General features: G+C 39.0%; 1 protein-coding gene and 1 long non-coding RNA gene across 8 annotated transcripts in view; one reads left to right on the forward strand and one right to left on the reverse strand.

Moving 5' to 3' along the window:
* Positions 1-7,971, forward strand: part of LOC128825513 (uncharacterized) — a 41,781-nt gene extending 33,810 nt beyond the window's left edge. Inside the window, exon 4 of the long non-coding RNA XR_008442687.1 lies at positions 7,905-7,971. This is a non-coding gene — a long non-coding RNA (uncharacterized LOC128825513). The remainder of the gene's footprint in view (positions 1-7,904) is intronic.
* The window catches only part of BCAS3 (BCAS3 microtubule associated cell migration factor), a 483,012-nt gene that overhangs the window by 417,564 nt on the left and 40,631 nt on the right, over positions 1-24,817 (reverse strand). For all 7 annotated transcript variants that reach the window (XM_054008056.1, XM_054008054.1, XM_054008055.1 and 4 more), the window contains exon 7: positions 24,663-24,735. In XM_054008056.1, coding sequence (XP_053864031.1) covers positions 24,663-24,735 — 73 coding nt within the window. The remainder of the gene's footprint in view (positions 1-24,662; positions 24,736-24,817) is intronic.

Here is a 24,817-nt window from a genome sequence, read left to right on the forward strand (position 1 = left end):
TTGCGTGTTAAATCTGCTCTCCCCTTTCTTACTCTATCCTGGTTCACAAGTTCATTTTAAAGGTCATAGACATCTATTTATGCTATCTATTGGCCTTTTACATCAAATGTACTTAGGGGATATGGCAAAGGCTATGCTTACGTCTAGTAAAAAGAGTTTACAGAAGTGCATCTTTGAAAGAGATTATGAACTTCTATTAGTAAAAAGCCTTAGTGATGCCAGGAATTACTGTACTTTTTTTTGCCTCAGAACTCTTCACAGGGATAGTAAAGATGGAATAAAGTGAACCTGTTTTTGGAATTTAGTGAATGTGAAGATGGAGAATTCATACAAGTACAATTAATTATAATTCTCCTATGTAACATTAATATTTACCTAAAGTCAACTTTTAAACAACTGTTTGCATATATTTCTTCTTCTACCCAGCTATAGGAAGTTACATGTGTGTATGGGCAAACCTCCTCCTATCATACTCTTTTCACATAGATAGTATAATGAGTTATAACTATTCTGTACTCATAATTCAAGGAGGGCTTTTTCCTCGCAGTTTTATCACTATCCATAACTCACTAGCTGATACTTTCAGTGAAGAGGATTGGGCGTACAGACTCCCGTGAAGTTGTTGTAACTATCATTCCATGAATCAGTTGTCAAGTGCTGCTTGTAAGTGGCAGGGCCAGCCCTCCCCTACAAAAGATCAAGTGCATCCACTTACTGTAATACTAGAACACAGTATGCACAGAACATGCATGCACCATTCAGTGATCACAAATGGCATTTCTCATAGCGGCATGAATGTTCGAGGCATTTTATACAACACGGAATAAAAGGCTTCAAAAGGAATTGAGACCAAATAAACAAAAGAGGGGAACAGTTCCTGGGGGGGGGGAAAGATAGTGAAGACTTGATGCATCAATCATGCAGCAAGCAAGCTACATATCTGTATTCGTTCAAGTGTAATATTTGGAACTAAATGATCTCCAGCCAGGAAATCATGAAGTTACTCAGCAATATATAGATTTCCCAATTGAGAGACACAGGCGCTGCCAGCGCACCGTAATATGGTATAGTTGGGATCTATGCGTTGAGCAGGGGGTGGGACTGGATACCTCCTGAGGTCCCTTCCAACCCTGAGATTCTATGAGTCTATGAAAAGGTATTAAAAGGGACCTTGAGGTACGATCAGTATATACACCCCTTGACTAAGTTGGCACCTATAGGTTTAAGAATGCTCATTACACTGTAAACCAATTATACAAGGTAAGGTTATTTTCTGTCTCTACTAATAAGTACAGTAGATTCTGTTTCCGGGGATACATGTACAGTGAAATTGTTTATTAACTTTCAGAAAAACCAAAGAGGACACTCACAAATAGTTATACTGTACAACGTACCACAACGCTTAGAGCAAACTTTGGAAAACTCAGTCACAAAAACTACAGTTCGATAAAGAAAAAGCATTGAAAAACACTAAAGAAAAATTCTAAAAAACTCTTACAATGTAGTTTCTCGGTATGCTAAACAATACTGTACTTACAGTTAATGCTCCTCATGTTTCACACAGAGCAAAGTAGCAGAAGATTTCTCAGAAGAAGTTTAAAACATAAAAATTAGGGCTGCCGATTAACCTCAGTTAACTCACGTGATTAACTCAAAAATATTAATCGCAGTTTTAATCGCACTGTTAAGCAATAGAATACAAAGTGAAATTTATTAAATATTTTTGGATATTTTTCTACATTTTGAAATATATTGATTTCAATTACAACACAGAATACAAAGTGTACAGTGCTCACTTATTATTATTTTTGATTACTAATATTTGCACTTTAAAAATGATAAACAAAAGAAATAGTATTTTTCAATTCACCTCATACAAGTTCTGTAGTACAATCTCTATTGTGTAAGTGTAATTTACAAATTAGGTTTTTTTTGTTACATAACTGCACTCAAAAACAAAACAATGTAAAACTTTAGCGCCTACAAGTCCATTCAGTCCTACTTCTTGTCCAGCCAATGCAAAGAAAAACAAGTTCATTTACATTTATAGGACATAATGCTGCCTGCTTATTATTTATAATGTAACCTGAAAGTGAGAACAGGCGTTCACATGGCACTTTTGTAGCCGGCATTTACATGCCAGATATGCTAAGCATTCGTATACCCCTTCATGCTTCGGCCACCAATCCAGAGGACATGCTTCCATGCTGATGATGCTCATTAAAAAAAAAAAGTGTAAATTAAATTTGTGACTGAACTCTTCGGGGGAGAATTGTAGGTCTCCTTTTCTGTTTTATCCGCATTCTGCCATATATTTCATGTTGTAGTAGTCTTGGATGACGACTCAGCACATGTTGTTCATTTGAAGAACACTTCCGCTGCAGATTTGACAAAACGCAAAGAAGGTATCAATGTGAGATTTCTAATGATCGCTATGGCACTTGACCCAAGGTTTAAGAATCTGAAGTGCCTTCCAAAATCTGAGAGGGACGAGGTATGGAGTACACTTTCTAAAGTCTAAAAAGAGCAACAGTCCGATGTGGAAACACAGAACCCAAACCACCAAAAAAGAAAATCAACCTTCTGCTGGTGGCATCTGACTCAGATGATGAAAATGAACATGCATCGGTCTGCACTGCTTTGGATCATTATGGAGCAGAACCCATCATCAGCATGGATGCATGTCCTCTGGAATGGTGGTTGAAGTATGAAGGGACATCTGAATCTTTAGGGCATTTGGCAGGTAAATATATTGTGACGCTGGCAACAACAGTGCCATGCAAACACCTGTTGTCACTTTCAGGAGACATTGTAAACAAGAAGCAGGCAGCATTATCTCCTGCAAATATAAACGTCTTTGTCTGAGTGATTGGCTGAACAAGACGTAGGACTGAGTGGACTTGTAGGCTCTAAAGTTTTACATTGTTTTATTTTTGAATGCAGGTTGTTTTTTTGTTTTTGTTTTTGTTTTTTACATAATTCTACCTTTCTAAATTCAACTTTCATGATAAAGAGACTGCACTACAGGATTTGCAATGGGGGAAACTGAAAAATACTATTTCTCTTGTTTTTTACAGTGCAAATATTTGTAATCAAAAATAAATATAAACTGAGCACTGTACACTTTGTATTCTGTTTTGTAATTGAAATCAATATATTTGAACATGTAGAAAACATCCAAAAATATTTAAATAAATGGTATTCTATTGTTTAACAGTGCGATTAGCCAAACAGATTATTACAGTATATAAAATTATATACAGCCAAACAAGACTCTGTATCCCACTGAGACAGCAGCACTTTATAGCGTTGTATTGCTGCATTTTGTGACATGTGGCACGCCTGTCACTGAAGTGTAAAGTATAGCACAAGCTGGCCTTTCAGCTGTGGCATGCCTGAGTTGAAAACCCAGAGTACAACATGCTTTCCACTTCACTGAGACATGCCACATGTCACAAAATGCTACTGTGCCATCATATTTTGGATTAGTTAATATAGGATAAGCAATTTAATATGGACTAATATAAAACAAATTATGAATTCTAAAGTCCTTCTAAAGAGTGTCACACTACATCCATGAGGTGTTGCACTTGAATCTCCAAATTGGCCAATATTTAAATCATAAGCATGCAGATGGATCAGGGGAGTCAGGTCATACAAGTGGTTTATTAGAACAATACTTTTACATATTCCAATTATATTTGTATATCTAATGACACTTGAGGATAGCTATCTCCCAAGACAAACATTTCACTTTCAATTTTTAGCTGTAATGTATCTGGCAACCCCAACATAAAAATGTAGTTCTTTATGATGCTATTCTATGGGACATAACTACTGGGCCAACTTCCGCGCTTTGAGTGTAAACGGATTAGACTTCTATGTGAGCTGAGCAGATTTTGGCCGCCTTTGATCATTACAGGAATGAGCACGTGTCTGTGAATATATATTTCTATAACTCTTCTACGAATATGACCTAGGCGGGTCTTGTGGCTAGAATATAGAGCTCAAATTTGGGAGATCTTGATTCTATCCCTTGTTCTGTTACAGATTAATTCAGTGGTAGTAAAAATCTTAAATTTATTTTACCCTCAAGTAATTTCTGTAGAAAACATCTAACCAAATGTAACCTGAGCCATCTGAGCAGATAGACTTCCATCATATAAACAAACTTGAAAATCTTTTATTTCTTTTTACTGAATAACAGACTGATCTTGAACTACATACAAGATATGATAAACATGACAAACAAAATGTAGAAACTTTCTATATATTGAAACAACCACATGCCACAGCTTAATAGGAAAATATGGGATTTCTGGAAGCTGCAGCTCCAAAAAATGGCTGTAATTCATAACGAACGATCACAACTACAGCCAACTTCACCAAGCAAGCACAGCATTTTGTGAAGCTGCTCACAGCTCTATAGCTATGGCAGGCCTTGCAATTTCACAGTCTGCCAATATACATAAAACTGCAAATCAATAGTCACACTTCTTTTGCTAGTCTGAAGCATATCTTAAAGACAATCCTTCCTGGTCAATGGCATTTGAGAAGTATTCAAGAGACTGAGAGAATTAGTATATATCACTGCTGGTAAATAGAATATATGGACACTAATTCGGTGTACTTTGCACATTATTTCTTCTTATATAGAATGACTAAGCTACAATCCCACCAAAAGCACAAAAGATAAAAGTCAAGAGAACTTGTCTGACTGAAGAACATGACTTGGGTTCTTTTGAAAATCCTACTTTAAAGTGAGCTATATATAAAGTTAGGTTTCAGAGTAGCAGCCGTGTTAGTCTGTATCCGCAAAAAGAAGAACAGGAGTACTTGTGGCACCTTAGAGACTAACAAATTTATTAGAGCATAAGCTTTCGTGGACTACAGCCCACTTCTTCTAAGAAGTAGTCCACGAAAGCTTATGCTCTAATAAATTTGTTAGTCTCTAAGGTGCCACAAGTACTCCTGTTCTTCTTTTTATATATAAAGTGCAGTTCTATCTTAAAATGTTCTGCTATTAGAACTGTACTGTGGGGGTTCCATAGCTATTTTGTCTCACTGATTTACACATCACATTTGCTCTACTTGAAAAAAAACAAACATTTGAAATGCTTTTTCTAACACACTTGCCTTTGGCTCGGACAGTCACACTCAGTTCTTATCACCGCACACACAAAACTTAATAAAAGTACCCCAGCAACACCTCTGCAATGCCACTCTCTGTAGGTCATGCCCTCACAATGACACCTGTGTAAGCCTATTAACTTTAAACGGGTATGCCAAGATGTCACTGGCAACTTAATCTGAAGACAGCAGGGTTGTAAGACACTTCATTATCTGCACATTAGAGGTGGGACTGATAGCATCACCTATTATTAAAATTGCCTGACACTTTCCATTTTGGTTTGAAGTTGCTTATAACTATGCCAAGCTTGAGCTATTTGGTTTAAAATTTTCCATGCCGGTGTCTGCCTCAAGCTAAATATTTCTGGAAAAATTCAGCCAAAACGGTTCAGCCATTTCTTAGAACACTGTTAAGACAACAGACATGGTCTTGGTCATGTTAAAAAAATCCTTGAGACCTGTTCTTTGCAAAGCTCTAGCATACCCATGCTTTGGAGCTGGGGCTTCAGATTTGTCAGAGTGGCCTTTGTGTAAGGGATGTGCCTTTTGTTGTTCCTGTGAAAATCTGCAAAAAATTATAAGCCTTTGAAAAATCTTAGGTCATCTCAGTAGCAGCTTCTTAGAGTTTGTCACCTGAAATCTGCAAAGATTCCATCCTTACTGAGCATGCTCAAACCTCTCCCAGGTCTTATGGTGAAACCAGACTGCATATGCACCATCCCCACAAAGCAACTAAGCATGCTCAATCTCCTCACAGTTCCCAAAGGGTGACCAGACTGCACACGTGCCATCCTCAAAAAACAATTGCATATGCCCCCTCCAGCCCAGGGATACAGGACTGAAGCCAAACTTTCCATAATTGCTGCTCCAAGCCGGAATGGAGCCAGGCAACAGGGAGTCTGTCTGTCCTGAGCTTTCAATGACCACCTAAAGGCTCTCAGGCAGTGCACAGGAGGAAGCTGTCCGAATTAAATGCTGAGAAGACAAGAGCTAGACCAAGAAGAGAGAAAGGACTAGACTGGGAAAAGGAGCCTGGTGCGACTGAGATGGGGATGGAGAGAGAAAAACTCTGATGGAGTTGGGGGCGGGCTGGGATTGGCTGGGCAGAGAGACAGGGACTAGGTACTGGGGGGAAAGTCTGGGAATGGGACAAGAAATCTGAGGAGTGGAAAGTGGGATAAGGAGGCAGGGTGGGGAAGAGAAGACTTGGGTAATGAAATGTTGGAGGAGATGGGGGAGAAGGGGTCACACTTTGTGGGGAATGGTTAGAAGAGAGTAACCACTAGAGGCCACTCCCCTTCAGAGCCTGGAATGGAAGCCAAGATTGTGGAGTCTGCTGTCAACAAATATCTGTGAAACCCACTGGCAATGTTTCCCATCCCTCTCTAGTGCTGTTCCACATAGAAGAGGACAATCTACTGCTGCTATCAGATACTCTGTCAGCTCAAGCGGCAGAGCTCTGTGTAGTCAGTCTAAAGGTTCCAACCCAGACAATGAACTATGCATGTGCTAGCATGACACTCCACATGATTACATTTATTTTTTTCAGGTTTGTTTGTTTTTTTAAACTAAGTAATTATACACACAAAACTAAAAAACATTAAGGTTCCAAAGTCAAGTGCTCAGGAAATGCTAGAATTAAGGTGGTCTGTGCATCCTTGATTTGCCCCCCTTGTGCACGCGCTGCATTATATATAGTCTTTAATTATATATAATTTTTTCCAAAGAATCCCCAGGGAATGAGACAGCGGATTACAAGAGAAAGAAGGGTCTCATGGTGAAGGCAGTTGAATCCTGCACTGGAGAATTGGATTCTATCCCTGCCTCTGCCAGAGTTCCTATGTGATGCTGCTCAAGTCACTTAAGCCAAACTTTTCACATGCAGTCACTAATTGTGTGCACCTCATTTTCTGTGTGCCTGATTGAGACCCTGCGGTCTGAGTTGCACAAGTGCTGAGCGCCTGGGGACAGATTTTTAAAAGGTATTTAGGTGCCTAACTCTTATGGATTTCAATGCGAGTCTGGCACCTAAATATTTTTTAAAATCTGGCCCTCACAGTTGCAACTGAAGTCGATGGGAACTGTGCTTTGAATATATAAAGTGTTATATAATGCTAAGCACTTGAAAAATCAAGTCTTAGGGGGTCTCAAACTGGACTCTGAAAATTTGTGACAACTTTTAACCATAATCTCTCTGTGCCTCAGGTACCTATCTATACAATGTGGATAACAGTATCCCGTTCTCACAGGGGTGCTGCTAAAAATAAATTCATTAAAAATTGTGAAGTATGCAGATAGTGATGAGTACCATAGGAAAGCCCGGGAGGAAATTAATAATTCTGTCTTCAGAGTAGGATCTGAATAAGCGTACAGTAAATAAGGCACAGGGCCACGCAATGAACAACAAGAAAAGAAAGTATTGAATAAGGTGCTCATTAAGTGTCATTTTGAGCACTGAAAATGAGGACGGGTCCTATGATCATGTAATTAAAGACTGTATCATAATGCATACCCACAAGGCGCCCAAATTAAAGTTGCACAGACAACCTTCATTCTGGCTTTTCCTAGCTTTTGAGTACTTGGACTTTGCAACCTTAATAATGTTCTTTTAATGTAGTTTTGTGTGTTTTATTCTACATAAATATAATGAGAGATCTCTTCTGTCTAAGTGATATTTCCAATATACTATCTAGTCACAATCTAAACAGAAGGAACAGGCAGCATTTATATTTTTAGCCATTTTAAAAATGTCTTATTTTATTACTCTTTTACAGTGCAGAAGACAATTGGATATCTTTTGGGTCAATTGATTGATAAGTGAGACCGCTGAACTATCTTAATGTATGTATAATTTTATAAAACTTTTAAATAGCCACCAAGATCTATATATTCGATTAAAGTCAACAGCAACTGTAATATTTCAAATATCATGTCAAGAATAAAAAGTTACCACTGAAGAATTATACCAGAGATGTAAAGTTTTACAGAATTCCAATCATTACATTTTCCATGACCCTTTGCCTCACCTCGAAGCGATTTAAATAATACAGTTTTAATCTACAAATGAACATTTGACCCAGCAAACCCCTTGGTATAACTAGGTATAATTTTGAAAGTCAGGACTCCAAAGACACTGCTTTAGGAGACAAAACACTAGGTAGTGACAGAAACAAAGCTCAAATACTACTGAGCTTATTTATGTGACAAACGTTACACAAGTGGCTGCATTTGTATAATGCTACGACACTGGGGCAAATTCATTTGGCTCGCTAACAAGTACATTAAGGGTAAGAAAGAACATTTAGCCTTACTTTTACATAAAACATTTTCAATTTACCTTTTCAAGATATTTTGAGAAAGTAACACACATACGAACGTTAGTACTCACAGAATAAAATCTTTACATCATCCTTGAGATTTCGAGCATGGCTATTTTGCAATGTACTTTAAAACTTATTCTTACAGGTAGTGGTAATATTACACAAAAAACAATCCTAAAACACATATTAAGTGAAGAAAATACTATCCTGAAAAAGCTTCTTTGGGTCTATGTCACATTGATTTATAACAGTTATTTCTAAGACAGACAAAAACACACAGATGCAAACAATTACTCTATTTTTGTAGGCAACAAGTGAGGTGGGTGGTAACTGAGAAATTTTGAAAAATCCTGTCACAATATTCCGTTTTTTTCTTAAGTAACCCTCATCACACAACAAACGCTCGCCACATCAGAGACTTTCCAGGGCCTGAAGGGCCGCTTTGATTCCAGACCGCTGCAGGCATTAGTGGGGACGTAATTAGGGTAAAAAGTTCAACCACAGTTCCATGTCTAGAGTGCTGCCAGAAATAAATTTCCTCTTATTCATTGGTTTCTACTGTACCCTCCCTGAGAACCATATTGAAAACACATTTATCTTTGTAGAGTTTGTTCCTCTTCTAATTAACAGTATAGCATTTACACTATTTAATAATTTAAAGCGGAATTTAAAGTGGCTCTGGAATCAACAGCTTTGCCTGTAATGGCATTCTGTAGTATCTTTTCCCTGTCGTTCTTCTTTTGACAAGTGACTCAGGTAAGGTATGCACTACAGCTGTTTTTATTTGGCTATGCATTTAACATAAGACTACTTCTCCCACTTCCCATAATACGTTGGGAGGCAGTCATTAACCAGCGCTAGGATAAAACCATGCTCTAATTTGGAAAGCTTCTCTACCCATTCCTCCCGTCCCCTTACCAAAAAAAAAAAAAATCACTTAGAAAAGTTTAGCTTATTTACAATTTCATAAATCAGCCCTTTCAAAGCTCTGAAATACTCAGGGTTCTTATTTATTGGCCAACGTTTAACCCCAAAATTCTCATTTGCTTCCTTGCAGATCTGACGTAGGATTATCATTATAATATACTTTAATCCAACTGTTATTCCTTATTATAGATCAAGTCAATTCTACCAGATTGAACCAGCCTCCAACATTGATTTTAGCATGTTAGTGCCCCAGATTCTTCTGACCCTCGTTATCAACATAACAGATATTCCACTAAAGATGTTCTCTCTTGATGTATCAATTTATAAGAGATTTTTCAAAACTGTATGTTCACTTTTCTGATAATTAAAGTGATGTTATTTATCACAACTACTAGGAAAGGAAACTAAATGTAATTATAAAAATAAATTAAAAGGATACAAATCCAGCCTTAAAAAGATGTTTTTTTTAACAAAATAAAGAAGGGTTGCTATCTTTAGTACATAATGTAATAACAAAATGAAACATCACTTGTAACATTCTGTCAGGGATGGTACTTGGTCCTGCTGTGAAGGCAGGGGACTGGACTCGATGACCTTTCAAGGTCCCTTCCAGTTCTATGAGATGGGTATATCTCCATAAAAAAAAAAAAAAAAAATCTTTTGGGAGCCTAAATTACTATATTCATAGGTTTTGTCTTTGTCGGGTTTATAAAAACTGCCACAAGAGCTGTAAAGACAAAAAAGTTAACTTCCTACAGTAACCAGTGATGACAACATTGTTTTCATCTGCTAGGACTGGAAGAGAGCTCTGCAGGTCAGATGATAACACAAAGAACATGGCAATGGACAAAGCTTCATCAGTTTCTCACAGTACTAAATGGATCTCTTTGGACTAAATTCTCTCAAAGTGATGATAGTGTATAAACAGGAGGATTCTACTTCTACCTACAAGAGGTCATTGTACGTTTCAGATTTTAGGTAGGAAAAAACAGCTATATCACCTCTAGGGGAAAAAATGTTAAAAAAGGACATAAAGGTTGGCAGAGAGGTTGCTCTATGAACTATAGGATTCTGGGCTTATTTCTAAAATCCTCATGGCTGGAAACATAATAGAGGTAATATGCTCTGCTCATGAGAGGTGGTGACACACAATCCAGAAATGCCCCCCAGGCCAGTGTCCAAAGCAGAGGGGTTCAGGGAGACTGTGGACTTTCTTGTACTCTCATAAGAAAATCCACTACATCAAAGAAAACCACCAAATCCCATCTTTCTCATCATTAGACCTGCTCAGGCAGGACATAAAATTATGTCATAATGACATTTTGTCAAAATATGCTGTTTTGTCACAGCCAAAACGTTTCAATTAGATGATATTTTTAATCAAGAAGGTTTTTGCAGTCCAGGGCTCTCTGGTCACCTCTGAGCAGAAGGAGGTAGGCAGGGAGAGGGAGCGGGAGCTGAATCAAAAACCTGAGCTTTATGATTTGAAAACAGCAGTTTCAACAAGTTTGTTTTGCAAAAACATTCAACAAGTTCAGTTTTCACTCCAAATTTTTGAAACCTCAAAAAGTTGTCACAAAATGGATTTGCCATCCTCCAGACAGCTCTAAAACCACATAAGACTTAGTGAATTGAGTGGAAGCTATGGGTTGGGCTGAATTTTGCTGTCTGTTTTTTGGACTTGTTACAGGGCTCCAAATGAAGCAAACATGTAGCCTCCAAGTATTTAATTTCTTGAAAGGGAGCAGGTTTTAATTTAAAGCTTTTTTAACCACCCTGTGGCTGTGAAAAGCAAGGGTGGTGACAAGAAAGAATTTACAGGACTTTGTGAATCACAAAAAGTCTCATGAAAACAAAGGACTTTTACAAACTTTATGAAATCTACTTGATGGTGTTCAATAAAATCAAAAATCATAACCATCTGTCCAATTCATTTTTTATTTTATGGGACATTTTAAATTTAAAAAAAGTAAAAATATGCTATACTTTATCTTCCTGATGAATGGATACACCCTTCACACATCCAGCCCTATGATTCAGTCCCTGGCATAACCCAGTGGCTCCGAGGCATAACCACTGCATTTGCACTGGCATTCCAGTTAAAATGTAGCAGAGAGGGTTGCTCAGAGCAGTGTGAGAACTGTGAACAAGAACTTCATTCATCATAGCTAATTTTCTTCTCCTGGGTGATCCTTCAAGAAAGCTATGCTGTTTGTCACTTCTAAATCATTTCACAACTAGCTAATTTTAAAATTTACAAACCACAGGTTCTGAGAACTGGACACTGATTCTAGCATCAACCAGAAGAAGAGCTGGTTGCCAGATAAATGTTGGGTACATATAAAAATCTTTAAATAATATTAATGTAGCCTGGTATTACAGCTTAGTTTTAATAACATTATTTTTATATTTTTCCTGGTAAAACAGCTTTTTTGATAAACATTAACACTTCTCTAAACATATTCTTCAATAAAACCAGTATTAACACGTTGGTAAGTTTCAAGCCACAGTGACTACATAAACTATCTATTTCCTGAAAAGCTGCTTGCACTAATTGTTTAGTCTTGTAAACAGATTTCGCAATACAGAAAAATATTAATTGCATTAGCTAAGTCATATATTTTCCATCTCCTCCTTCTCCAACTCTCAGCCTTGCACCTTATTTCAATGCCACATCCATATGCTTCTTGCTTCTCATGCACTTAAGCGACCTTCATTTCATTCTTCAATTCACTCCAGATTCAGAAATTATTCAGAGAGATTCTTTGGCCTACGTTATGCAGGACGTCAGACTAGTTAATCATAAAGGTACCTTTGGGCTTTAAAATTTATGAATATTGAAGCAATAATTGTGACATCTTCTACTGCTGATCTAACCAGCTATGCCTGTAACTCTATCTGGTGTATCGTGTGTAGATTGTAAACTACTGAAGGCAGCAACTCTCTCTCTCTTCACATTTATAAAGAGCCATATACACTTGGGGTAAATGCAGCAACATGCTCAGCACCTCTTACAAGGAGCTTTAGAACTTTGTTGTGGTACAACACAAAGTTCTTGGGAAACTATTTTTGTCTGCTGAGGAGTAAGTTGCTGTCTGATGATAAACACCACTGTTGGGATAAACCGTTTACAGGGTTTTCAAAAATATTTGCTTGTGGATACATTGTTACAGTAAGGGCTAAATTCTCCTCTCTGATATACAGATTCAACTCTACTGACTTAATCCTCTATCTAGGTGGGCATGTAATTAACTACATCAATTATTGCCCTAGCATACGATACCTTCTGACTCACTACTAAAATGACCACTGAAAACAAAAATGAAAAACAAGCGTTTTCATTTTTTCATGGATATAGAAGGGGGTAGAAGATTCGGCAGCTAGCAGGGGTGGGCACTGTAGCGGTGTGGCCACTGATTGGCTCTCAAGTACCTCTTTGTGGACAGAGGTCACTCTTCCACACTCTGACTCTGAGTGATCTCATCTCTTCAACAAAAAACAACAAGGAGTCCTTGTGGCACCTTAGAGACTAACAAATTTATTTGGGCATAAGCTTTCGTGGGCTAGAGCCCACTTCATCAGATGCATGAAGTGAAAAATACAGGAGTTGGTATAAATACATGAAAAGAAGGGGGTTGCTTTATCAAGTGTGAGGTCAATCTAATGAGATAAATCAATTAACAGCAGGATACCAAGGGAGGAAAAATAACTTTTTGAAGTGCCCATTACAGACAATGGACAAGAAGGTGTGAGTAACAGTAGGGAGAAATTAGTATTGGGGAAATTAAGTTTAGGTTTTGTAATGACCAACCAGTCCCACTCTTTATTCAGGCCTAATCTGATGGTATCTAGTTTGCAAATTAATTCCAGTTCTGCAGCTTCACATTGGAGTCTGTTTTTGAAGTTTTTTTGTTGAAGAATTGCCCCTTTTAGGTCTGTAACCAGAGAGATTGAAATGTTCTCCTACAGGTTTTTGAATGTTATGATTCCTAATGTCAGATTTGTGTCCATTTATTCTTTTGCATAGAGACTGTCCAGTTTGGCCAATGTACATGGCAGAGGGGCATTGCTGGCACATGATGGCATATATCACATTGGTAGATGTGCAGGTGAATGAGCCCTGGATGGTGTCGCTGATGTGGTTAGGTCCTATGATGGTGTCCCTTGAATAGATGTGTGGACAGAGTTGGCACCGGGGTTTGTAGCAGGGTTTGGTTCCTGTGTTGGTGTTTTTGTTGTGTGGTGTGTAGTTGCTGGGGAGTATTTGTTTCAGGTTGGGGGGCTGTCTGCAGGCAAGGGCTGGCCTGTCTCCCAAGTTCTATGAGAGTGCAGGATTGTCCTTCAGGATAGGTTGTAGAGCCTTGATGATGCGCTGGAGAGGTTTTAGTTGGGGGCTGTAGGTGACAGCTAGTGGCGTTCTGTTACTTTCTTTGTTGGGCCTGTCTTGTAGTAGGTGACTTCTCGGTACCCTTCTGTCTCTGTCAATTTGTTTCTTCACTTCACCAGGTGGGTACTGCAGTTTTAAGAATGCTTGATAGAGATTCTATAGGTATTTGTCTCTGTCTGAGGGATCAGAACAAATGCGATTGTATCTTAGAGCTTGGCTGTAGACAATGGATCGTGTGATGTGGTCTGGATGAAAGCTGGAGGCATGTAGGTAAGTATAGCGATCAGTAGGTTTCCAGTATAGGGTGGTGTTTATGTGACCATCACTTATTAGCACTGTAGTGTCCAGGAAGTGGACCTCTTGTGTGGACTGGTCCAGGCTGAGGTTGATGGTAGGGTGGAAATCGTTGAAATCTTGGTGGAATTCCTCAAGGGCCTCCTTCATCTGGGTCCAGATGACGAAGATGTCATCAATGTAGCACACGTAGAGTAGGGGCGTAAAGGGACAAGAGCTGAGGAAGTGTTGTTCTAAGTCAGCCATAAAAATAGTTGTGGGTAAGGACAAAGTCACAAAGTTTCAGATTTCAGATTCAATTTATATCTTCAAGTCAGCGGCACTGCTATGGGTACCCGCATGGCTCCTCTGTATGCCAACATTTGTATGGCTGACTAGAACAACGCTTCCTCAGTTCTCGTCCCCAAACACAAATACTCACCAGCAACTACACACCACTCTTACCACTTCAAAAGTTATTGTTCCTCCCTTGGTATCCTGCTGTTAATTGATTTATCTTGTTAGACTGACCTCACACTTGGTAAAGCATCCCCCTTCCTTTCATGTATTTATACCTGTTCCCGTATTTTTCACTTCATGCATCTGATGAAGTGGACTCTATCCCACGAAAGCTTATGCCCAAATGAATTTGAGAGGCCTTGGCTACAGCGCAATAAAGCAGCCCCGGGAGCCCTAGCTCACTCCCCGTCCACACTGGCAAGGCACGTAGAGCAGCTACAGCGCTGCTGGTACTCCACCTCGGCCAGTGGAATAACGTTTGCTGCGCCCCCGCTGCAGCACTGCGGCGTCAGTGTGAATGAGGTGTTGCGTTACTGCGCTGTGATCAGCCTCCGGAAGCGTCCCATAATCCCCTTAAGTCAAGTGGCACTCTTGTCATTGTTGTGACATCGGCTGCAGGAATGCAGAAATGCCCTTTCAAAGCTTTGTTTTGAAGAAGCCGGTTGCTTATCAACTCCGAGAAAAACAAACATTTACTGTTTGCTTTGAGTGAGTGAGAGAGAGGCAGGGGGAGAAAGGGGGGTCTGAACTTACAAGACAGCATGTTGACACACTCTCAGCATCCCAAAAACCCACTCTCTCTCCCGCCACACACACACCACACCCCTGTCACACTCCACCCCACCCACCCCCATTTGAAAAGCATGTTGCAGTCACTTGCATGCTGGGATAGCTGCCCATAATGCACAGCTCCCAATGCCGCTGCAAGGGCTGCAAATGTGTCCACGCAAGTGCGCTTGAAGCTGTCAGTGTGGACAGACTGCAGTGCTTTCCCTACTGCGCTCTACAAAGGCGGGTTTAACTCACAGCGCTCTACATCTGCAAGTGTAGCCATGCTCTTAGTCTCTAAGGTGCCACAAGGACTCATCGTTGTTTTTGCTGATACAGACTAATACGGCTACCACTCTGAAACCTCTCATCTCTTCAGAGGCCTTTTAAGAGCTCAGCTCAGGGAGTAATTCAAACATCCCCACCCCGTTATAGGCAGACTGTCATTGGAGGAAAGCAAATTAGTTAACACTTGAGACACCAAACTTCTTGTTACTTGTGAAAGGTGCAATAGCAAGAAGGTGTCTGTTTAAAGCACGCTGTTTATAAGCAAGGAGTCAGTCTTGACAAATAAGGTGGAACAAGAACACAAAATTTTTGCCGACATGGCCACTTCTTTGACTAGCTCTATCTTGTTATTGTGTTCCGGTGAACCACAGACTTGCGCTACTGAATTATAATTTGAGAAGTTCAGTTTTGGTTTGACTTATACACACAGTGAATATCAGACAACCAATCAAACTGCTCACCATCCCTTACTGAGAGCTATGCCTTACTTCTCTACAAGTGCAAGGAAAATCAACAAGACAGAAGTTTGTTTTTAAATTAGTTCCTATCATTGTACTGCTCAATTTCTCCCTCAAAAACATCTAAGTGACAAATTTAGCACTGGAAGATAAAATTAAGTACTTACACACCTTCATAAATTCTGTACATTCAAAATCAAGCTTATGCCATTGTCCATTGTCTACAGCCAAGCTCTAAGATACAACCGCAACATGTTTTAACAAATCACTATATTTACAGAGATACACATTCTATAGATCCAACAGCATTTTCTTGTTACAGATTACAAGGCCACTTACAGCAGCACTCAAACACAGGATTTCGAAACCTGCTAGGTGCAAACAAATACACACAAGTACACTGTCAGTTAACACAATAGGCAAGGATCAGCTGGCTTTTATATGAGCTAAGCTTCCTCCCCCCCATTCTTCTCCATAGAACTACTATGTTGGGGGGGGGGGGGCGAGGAACATTGATTTGGGAGGGGAGGAGGGAGTTAATGCATTCATTTAACAGATTTCTAATTTTGATTTGTCACCACTTAAAATTTATCTTTTAAGATGTTCTGAGGCCCATCAATACTTTCTTGTTGTTGTAACAGCTTTATTGTCCCTCCCATAACCAGAAACATAGTGAGCATGCCTATGTGAAATTCCACAAAGACAGAATTTACGCAGATGTTCTTTCCTTTTTGGTTTTCCTTTAATTTGCAAATCTTGTAATCTAAGACTGAAGTTGACTGAACCAACATCTAAACCAGCACCGCAGTATCAGCCAAAAAACACAATCTGTTTCCCATTTATGTGTCAAGACTGCATCCTTTTTGGTGGTTGAAAAAAACAGTTATTTTGAAATGATTATACAGTGAAACTGTGCAAGCCTTTAGTAATTTTATGAACTAAGTTCTAGATGGAAAATCTGACTTAAAAAAATAAAAATGGGTTTCTAGAAAACTAGTTCATAACTCAAGTTGTAGGAAAAGACTGAATTTAGAACATGTAGCTTCATCTCTACTTAAATAATTATTTAGGGAAGCCGTAGAGCTGGCACTGTGCAAAAGTTTTGTAATGAACTTATTTTCAACACTACAGTTGATGTCACCTAAAACTGTATGCCAGAAAGATATTTCAAAGCAGCCAAATTAGTCTCCACTACAGCTTAGTACAAAAGTAAATTAATCACTTCAGTTCAAAGAGACTCATTACAAAAAGATGTATTTTGTCTATTGGGCACTAGCCACCTTTTTTTTTTTTAAATCATTCCTGAGGTTTTGCCCAACGCAATGTGAGCTTCCTTAGGGGATATAAACAAATTACCACTTTCCTATAAGAGCAGAGGGATCTATTCATCTAAAATCATCTGCCGGATTCTGTACTGTGAAAGGCCACAAATCTTGGCTGACCTATTTAAAAGAAATGTAGCTGGACCAAGAAAAGCTTTTTTTTAAATATGGGGGGGGACACATCCGTGCGGAGATTTATTTTAATAAGCTTCTCCACCCTACGCTCTTGAATGGCTCTCTGGCTAGTTTATTAGTGTCAAAAACTAGCCCCTTGCGGTCTGAGGGGATTCTTTTTAAACCTGAAGTAATTCAGATGGAGGCTAGGTTTGTGGTCTGCTATATGACAACTATTGCTAATCCAGGTTTGCAAGACATCAGGTTTTTATATATAAATAAGTTTAAATTTATTTTATAGATATAGATGATATAGATATATAGATAAATAAATTTAAACTTATTCAGTTTCCTACAGATTGTTGTCATATTTTAAGCCTTTCCATTAAAAATTTGAATAAAGAATTCTGAGGCTGACCAGCTTCAAAGAAAGTATTGAATCAGAGTTAAAGACCCCACCATTTTATAGTAAATATCAAAGAATGTATAGAACATGTGCAGTGGAGTCCAATGATATAGAAAGAGATTCTTATATTAAACTGGATATGGGCACTGAAAAGAAGAAAAAAAAAAAAAAAAAACCATGGATGAGGTGGGAAGAGTTGCAATCTCTGACATTCAGAATTTCACAAAAACTTTTAGACTCGAACCCTAAAGACAAGAAATGGGTTTGACCAAAGTGCATCATTTCAGAGCCTCCATGTGAAACTCAGAAGTTAAACTTAACTCTCCCTCAAATGTGAATTCAGTAACTGTCCAAATCATTTGGAATAATCAAGAAAACAAACTGGTGTCTACTCCAAACAGGAACAGACCTCTATATTATTTTATTGGAGAGTTTCAGAAATCTTAAACTTTGAGATAAAATTAGTAAAGCAGGATTGTAACCACATGATTCTCATTAAAGCTGCATGATTAAAACACTAAGAAAATTTACCCCCTACATCTCTAAGTAGCTGTTTAGAATCTTAGTAGTTTAATAAAGCTTCCTAAATTAAAATCAATGAAGTTAAGAACTGCCTTGACTACTTGTTAGGTCACATTACAGTAAATGTTCATTCCGTTCTCTGTACTTTCCCCACTGTTAACAAAACATCTACTTTAGAGCTTAAGTTCTTGGGAAAAAGATTGAAATTTAATAAGACGTTCTTAGATCAATGGACAATTTACAGTACAACTGAATATTAGGGGTTTCAGTGGAAAGTTGTGTGCATGTATTAACAGCTACCAGACAATAGGAAGGACAATGAAAAGATGCTAGGATTCAAAAATAAATCCACAGCTGAATTTGACACTGATTTTATACATGATATCCATGTCTGTTTCATAATCAAGGAAACAAATCCTGAAGGTACACAGCATATGAGACATTTATTTTGTCAGGCAAAATCATAATAGGATGAATGTCTTAATGGTATGGTAAAGGGACGGTGAAAATTGTTAATGTTATTTTTTTAAATGTTAATGATAGCTTTAAAGTGACTCAGTAGAACTTGAAAATTCTTCAGATTCCAAGAATAAAGAATGTCCTACATTAAAATACTATAAAAATACCATTCTATCACAGCTCCTTCACTGTATTATATTTACTTTATAGCAAAAGGAGTACAGATGAATTTCCTGAGACTAACCATTAATGCAGATTAGAGGTTAGAAATCAGGAAATTCCAGCTCCTAATATGAATGTGTCAATATCTCACTGATATAGAACTAACAGATAAAGTGCTATAAAGTGCTATTATGAAATGACTGTGCAGGTGTCGATTTATGTATGATCTGCTTTCTATCAAAATTTTATTAGTTTAACAGTCTAGTGTCTCGGTAAAGTCTAAAACTTCTAAATGCAATTCTAATACATATTGGACTTTCAATTGATCAGACACATCTTTTGTGCATTCAGCAGCATCTGCACAAGTTCCTGGAATCATGAGAGAATGTTATACTGTATATTACCATGTTTGTAAATACGACCTCTCACACACCACATAGGAATGTGTGCACACAGTTCTGATCGTTTAAAAAAAAAAAATAGTTTTCCCATGCTCAAAAGTTTCCATGATAACATGTGTAATAGCTTACTCTTGTATTACAGTTTGGGGGGTTAGTGTAACATACTGAGGTTTTATTGTGAGTCAAGTGTAAAATGTACTGGCTCTTTGCCTTACACTCACAAAGTTAATAGCTGCAAGCTAGGTTTTACAAGAGCTATGAAAAATGAATGCTACATAAATTATCACTGAGAAAAAGAAATCTTAACTAAGATACTTATGTCTGGAGACAGCAGGGGTCCAAGATCAGTGTGTGATGTTACACACCCTAGAGTACTCCCCCCTCTGTGCTGAAAACCACTATACCAGACATTCACCTTTCCTAGACAAAGGGCACTTGCCTCATTTGTGGGGGTGGGGGGGAAAGCACAGTATTACAAAATCAACTGTTTTGGAGGAGTCAAAACAGTCAAGGGAATGGTAGAATGTGCCAGGAAAGAAGGAAGGACAGAACAATGAAGATCTGGGGAGCATCAGAGATAGGCAGGAAAGAAGCCAGAAACTTTAAAGAACAGCAAGAAAAAGACAGGGGTTGATCAAGGCTAAAGAAGCTACTTTTTTTTTTTTTTTTTTAAATGTTTACCCTATCGGTAACCATACTGCCTCAGACTGTGATCTAGTCAGATCTCACAAAGTAACCAGGGTCAATACTTGAATGGGAGACTTACAGGAAAAAGCCAGAGGGCTTCTGGAAGTGGCATTAGCAATTTGAAAGGTGACACGTTTTCCCTTTAAGTCAGTGATCACCCATGCCCTAGCATGGCATTGGAGGTACTAGGCTGATGGAGGTATTGTCTTTTGAGTGAGCCATTAAGCCACATTTTGCAAAGGTGGAAACATTAGCCCCATTTTCAAAACCATATCCAAATTCATTTGGCTTTGTCAGAGTGTAGCAGGCCCTCTGAAAAGGTCGGGGGAACAGGAGCCTCAAGTTCACCTGGGCTTAATTAACTCGCTTAGTAACTGGGAGGCAGTTAGACAGGCAGAGAAGCACCTGGGCATGATAAAAGATTAAGAACCTCCGTTTGAGGGAGAACTTCTGAGGAGAAAGGCAGCTATCAGAGAAACATCCGGATTGTAGAGGGAGAATCCTTCCAACAGAAGCAACCACTCAAAAAGAGAGGAGCAGGGCAAGAGGCTGGGGAAGGCTGAGGGAGGAGAGGTAGGAGGCAGCTCAGTGAGCAGCAAAGGACAGAAAAGGATTAGTTCTGGCTGTTCCAAACAAGGTTCCTGAGCTGGAAACCAGTTGGTGGGCAGGCCTGGATTCTCCTATTCCAACCAAGGACTTTAGAAAACAAAGCTCTAAACTTAGGAGGCCTAGAGCTGTCTAGCCCCCCACTAGAACCACAGAATTTCCAGCTCCCCATTACCCAGAAAGGGACAGAGACTATTAAGGACCCAGCCAGAGAGCTTGGTTATAACCAGGACTTGAACACAGAACATGCTGGCATAAGGGGGACAGAGTCAGGTGGTGGAGCTCCCCACCCCACCTCAAGGGTGGGCTAATCGATAACGGTTCCATATTACAGGCTTACATTAAAGAGAGACAGAGTACCTTGTAGTCCAAGGTATAGTTCAACCAACTGAATGTCAAGGAACCTCGGTTCTATTCCTGGCTCTGTCTTTGTATCACTGTCATTAGGAAAGTAATTTAGGCTACGTCTACACTAGCGCTTTTGTTGGTCAGGGTTCGGGGGGGGGGGGGGGGGGGGGAAACCACACACATAAGTTCCATCAACAAAAGCACCAGTGTGGACGGTGTTATGACGAAGGGAGATGCTCTCCTGTCAACGTAGCTACCGCCGCTCGTTGTGGGGGGGTGTAATTACACCGATGGGAGAGCTCTCTCCCATCAGCACAGAGCGGTTACACGGGAGACCATACAGCAGCACAGCCGCAGCGGTACAACTTTGCCTCTGTAAGGTCTGTAGTGTAGACATGGCCTTAATCTCTGTGATGCTAAAAACAGCAGGGTAGATGTGGTTTGGGCCATGAAGCCTGGAGAGAGGGGTGGGCTTCAGCACTTGAGCCACATCTACACTGCAGTTTTTAGTGCTGTAGTGCAAGCCCAAGACTACAGATACAGGCTCTGAGATTTGTTTTAAAACACAGCATAGACATACCCTTAGCCCCTTGTAGTGGGGCCGGGGGCATGGAGCACTGGGTCTGGTGCAAGGCCTGATGTCTGAATCAAAGTCAGTAAGAACCATACTATGAACCAAAGTCAGGCCCTGTCATAAAGTAGATGCTTACTTACAAGTTCACTGTCCAGTACATTAACTTGGCAAAAACACAGTTAGCATTGCTAAAACACAGGCACTCCTAAGTACTAGGTATTGGATATTCATGTAAACACCCTCCCTGAAGATGGTACAGGGACACACTGATCCTTGATAGGATAAAGTCAGGATAATAAATGAAGATGTTTTGTTTGAACCAGCAGGTACAAGGTGTAGGGTGGTTAGTAACCACATCAGAAGGGTAATATGTAATCTGTTTGTATAAAAGAGAAAATCATAGGAGGGGCATCTCTGTCTGGCCTAGGAAACAACAGATAGTCCCGCTGTTGACTGAACTGGCCCATTGTAATGGGCATACATATGTTAGTGTATCTGTAGTACGTACGGGGCACTAGGGCCATGCTTCGTTAACGATAAACCTGGTTGAGCACCTTCACCACTGAACCAAGGTTGTGGTCTTTCTGGGTAAGATCGTTGAGGTCTGCTGGATCAGCTACCGGCGCAGAGCTAGAACAGCACATGAAGTGAGCACAGATGCACGCCAACAGACACCACTCAATTTTATCCTTCTGTTTTCTGTTAAATGGGGACACAGTTTAACCCTTGTTTGTAAAGTGCTTTGAGATGTACAGCTGAAAAATGTTGTGTCGGTGCTAACTATTATTGTTAATTCTCCTTCATGTTTCAATTAGGATACAGTAGTGGTCATATGCTAGGTCCTAAGTAGTTCCAGGGTGCTGCCGCTGGGTGCTATCAGACTGCTCCTGTCATGCTAGAACTAGCCTAATTTCAGTAGTAGCTGAGGAGGTAATAGCAAAGAGATACTATCAAGTGCTTTGGGATCCTTCAGGAAAAAAAGATGCTACATAAATGTAAGGTTTTTCTCCAGACACCTTCTCATTGAACTACATTTAAACCAGATGTACCATCTGTCCAGAGGCAGATATGTAGTAAAAGTTAATGTAGGTGATACAAAGCACAAAACCACAAATTAACAACAGAATTGAAGTCTTAACACTGAAATTCCTTCCCACCCCTCGGCTTCCATCAGACTTAAAGGTTTGATATCTGAAACGGATTTTTTTTCTTTTTGGTTTTTAGTGGTGATTACATGGTTGTTTTAAATAGACGATCCACTTAATAAATTGAAAGAAAAAGACATGTAAGCCTTGGGTCACTTGCACAACAAACAATACTTTGCAAAATCACAATTTGTTTGGAACCATCAGAGTGAGATGTAAATGATCAGAAACTCTTAATCTGTGCAACAGTCCCCTTCTTTTAATCAGGTTCTTATGATGTGGCCAGAGCTACAGGCCTGGTTTAAAAGCTCAGGGTGTGTTTACAGAGATTTAAATAATAGCTAGGTAGGCGTATACCTGATTTTGCTCATTTTTTATGTAATAAAGCATTTTCTCTAGAAAAATTAACAAAATAATTGTTTGAAGTCTTGAGTTTTACTGGAGCCCATCGGTTATGAGAAAGTAGTGGCCTGCTTTACATGCCTATTTTGTTAACATCTCAGACATGTCTCACTCACTTATGCAAGAATACCATCAAGGCAAATAAGTTCTATGGAAGCATATTTTTCACACACACAAATCAATGACCTGGATTAAGAGGGGAAATACTGCCAGATAACAAACAACTGTAATGTACTGTTTATAACCAAACAGTACATGCAGTCCTAGGCAGGAGAAGTGGTTAATAAGATTATAAACATTTTGACAGCACATAACGCACAATAAACAGTTTAGCATAAAGGAAGAAGCTTAGCCATATTTATTTCTGATCAGGTTCTTAAATTTGAAGATAACATTCATATCCTTTGTTAATAAACTAACAGTACATAGTGAGCAACACTCTTCGGAATTGTTTTGGGTTTACTTGTTAACCTTCACCCATACCCAAAGTCATTAAATTCTTAATTAAAAAAGGTGTGGCACAGAATTAGTCTAATTATTGTAAGAAGATTTGCTTCAGCAGTTTAGCCTTTCAATCTCTGTGCACAGGATTATCCTTGAGAAGTAGGTATTTTCCACTAGGTACGGGTATAAGCCGAAAGTGCTGTCTGAGTCAACACATCTAACCCAGCCATCATAACATAGCAGAACAATCTCTTTGTATTAGGAAGACCCTCCAACTGACATTTAGAAAGCAACAAAACACATTTCAGGGAAGGGAGGTTGGCAAATGCTCATTACCGAACAAGAGGAATATTCTATAGATTTTAAAGAACACTAAAGTCTTTTTGAATAGGTCCAGTGTACTATATAAACCACAATGGACTCGGAAACAGGAGAAACAGACATATTAAAACTCCCTGCTGTCAGCTAGCATTCCCTTGTTTATTACAGCCTTCACTTATTGGAATAGGTTCTTCTGTGTGCGGATGGGTATTAACCCATTTAGATGTAGGCCAGGGACTTTTTTAACATGGGCCTCTAAAACTGCTCACCAACTGAGATCAGCACAACTCTCCCAGTCCTTGCCAAGACAGAAGTGAGAAAAGAAATGCAAGTTTTGAGCTCAGATCCCTTGTATGCCATCCTCAGACTAAGACAAACCTGCCAACTCATTATTTTAATTGAACAAAAAAAAAAAAAGAAGCATTTGTTTTGACAATACATGGCCAATGTTTACATCAAAACACAATCAATAACACTGTCATACATAGACTATCACTCATCCCTCGCAAACATCCTTTAATTATTTGAGGCACAGAGGCCTGTTTTGACCACTCTTCTGTAATAACTTCATCCATTACCATCAGAAACAGTGAACATGAAAATGAGATTATGTTAAGAGAAAATAATCCCACACAATTTCAAAATACCTCCTCAATTATTTTATATTGGGTTTCATATCACAGGTCTTTCATCACAGGGGTTTGTTTTGTTTCTAAAGGCATGTGTCCTAAAAATCAGAGCTGTCAGGTTGAGAGTTTACAGGGAGAACATTTCGCAATTTCAAAATGTAAAAAAAACTCTGAATACAGAGCAGAACAAGTTACAGAAAAATATTTTTCTATTATTCTATCAAATAAATTGCTTTTTCAGTATATTAAAAGTTGAAAAGTTTTCTTACCCAGAAGATCCAGTGCTTTTACACACACCAAGAAGAGGTCTCTTCTCAGAAAAATTATCACATTTCTGAGGGCCTGATTAGAAGAAAAACAGAAAAATAAATCTCAATAAAAAGCATTCATTATATTTACACCATGCTGTCTTTATTAAGTCACT

The sequence above is a fragment of the Malaclemys terrapin genome, chromosome 18 (assembly GCF_027887155.1).
Source record: "Malaclemys terrapin pileata isolate rMalTer1 chromosome 18, rMalTer1.hap1, whole genome shotgun sequence".
Lineage (NCBI taxonomy): Eukaryota > Metazoa > Chordata > Testudines > Emydidae > Malaclemys > Malaclemys terrapin.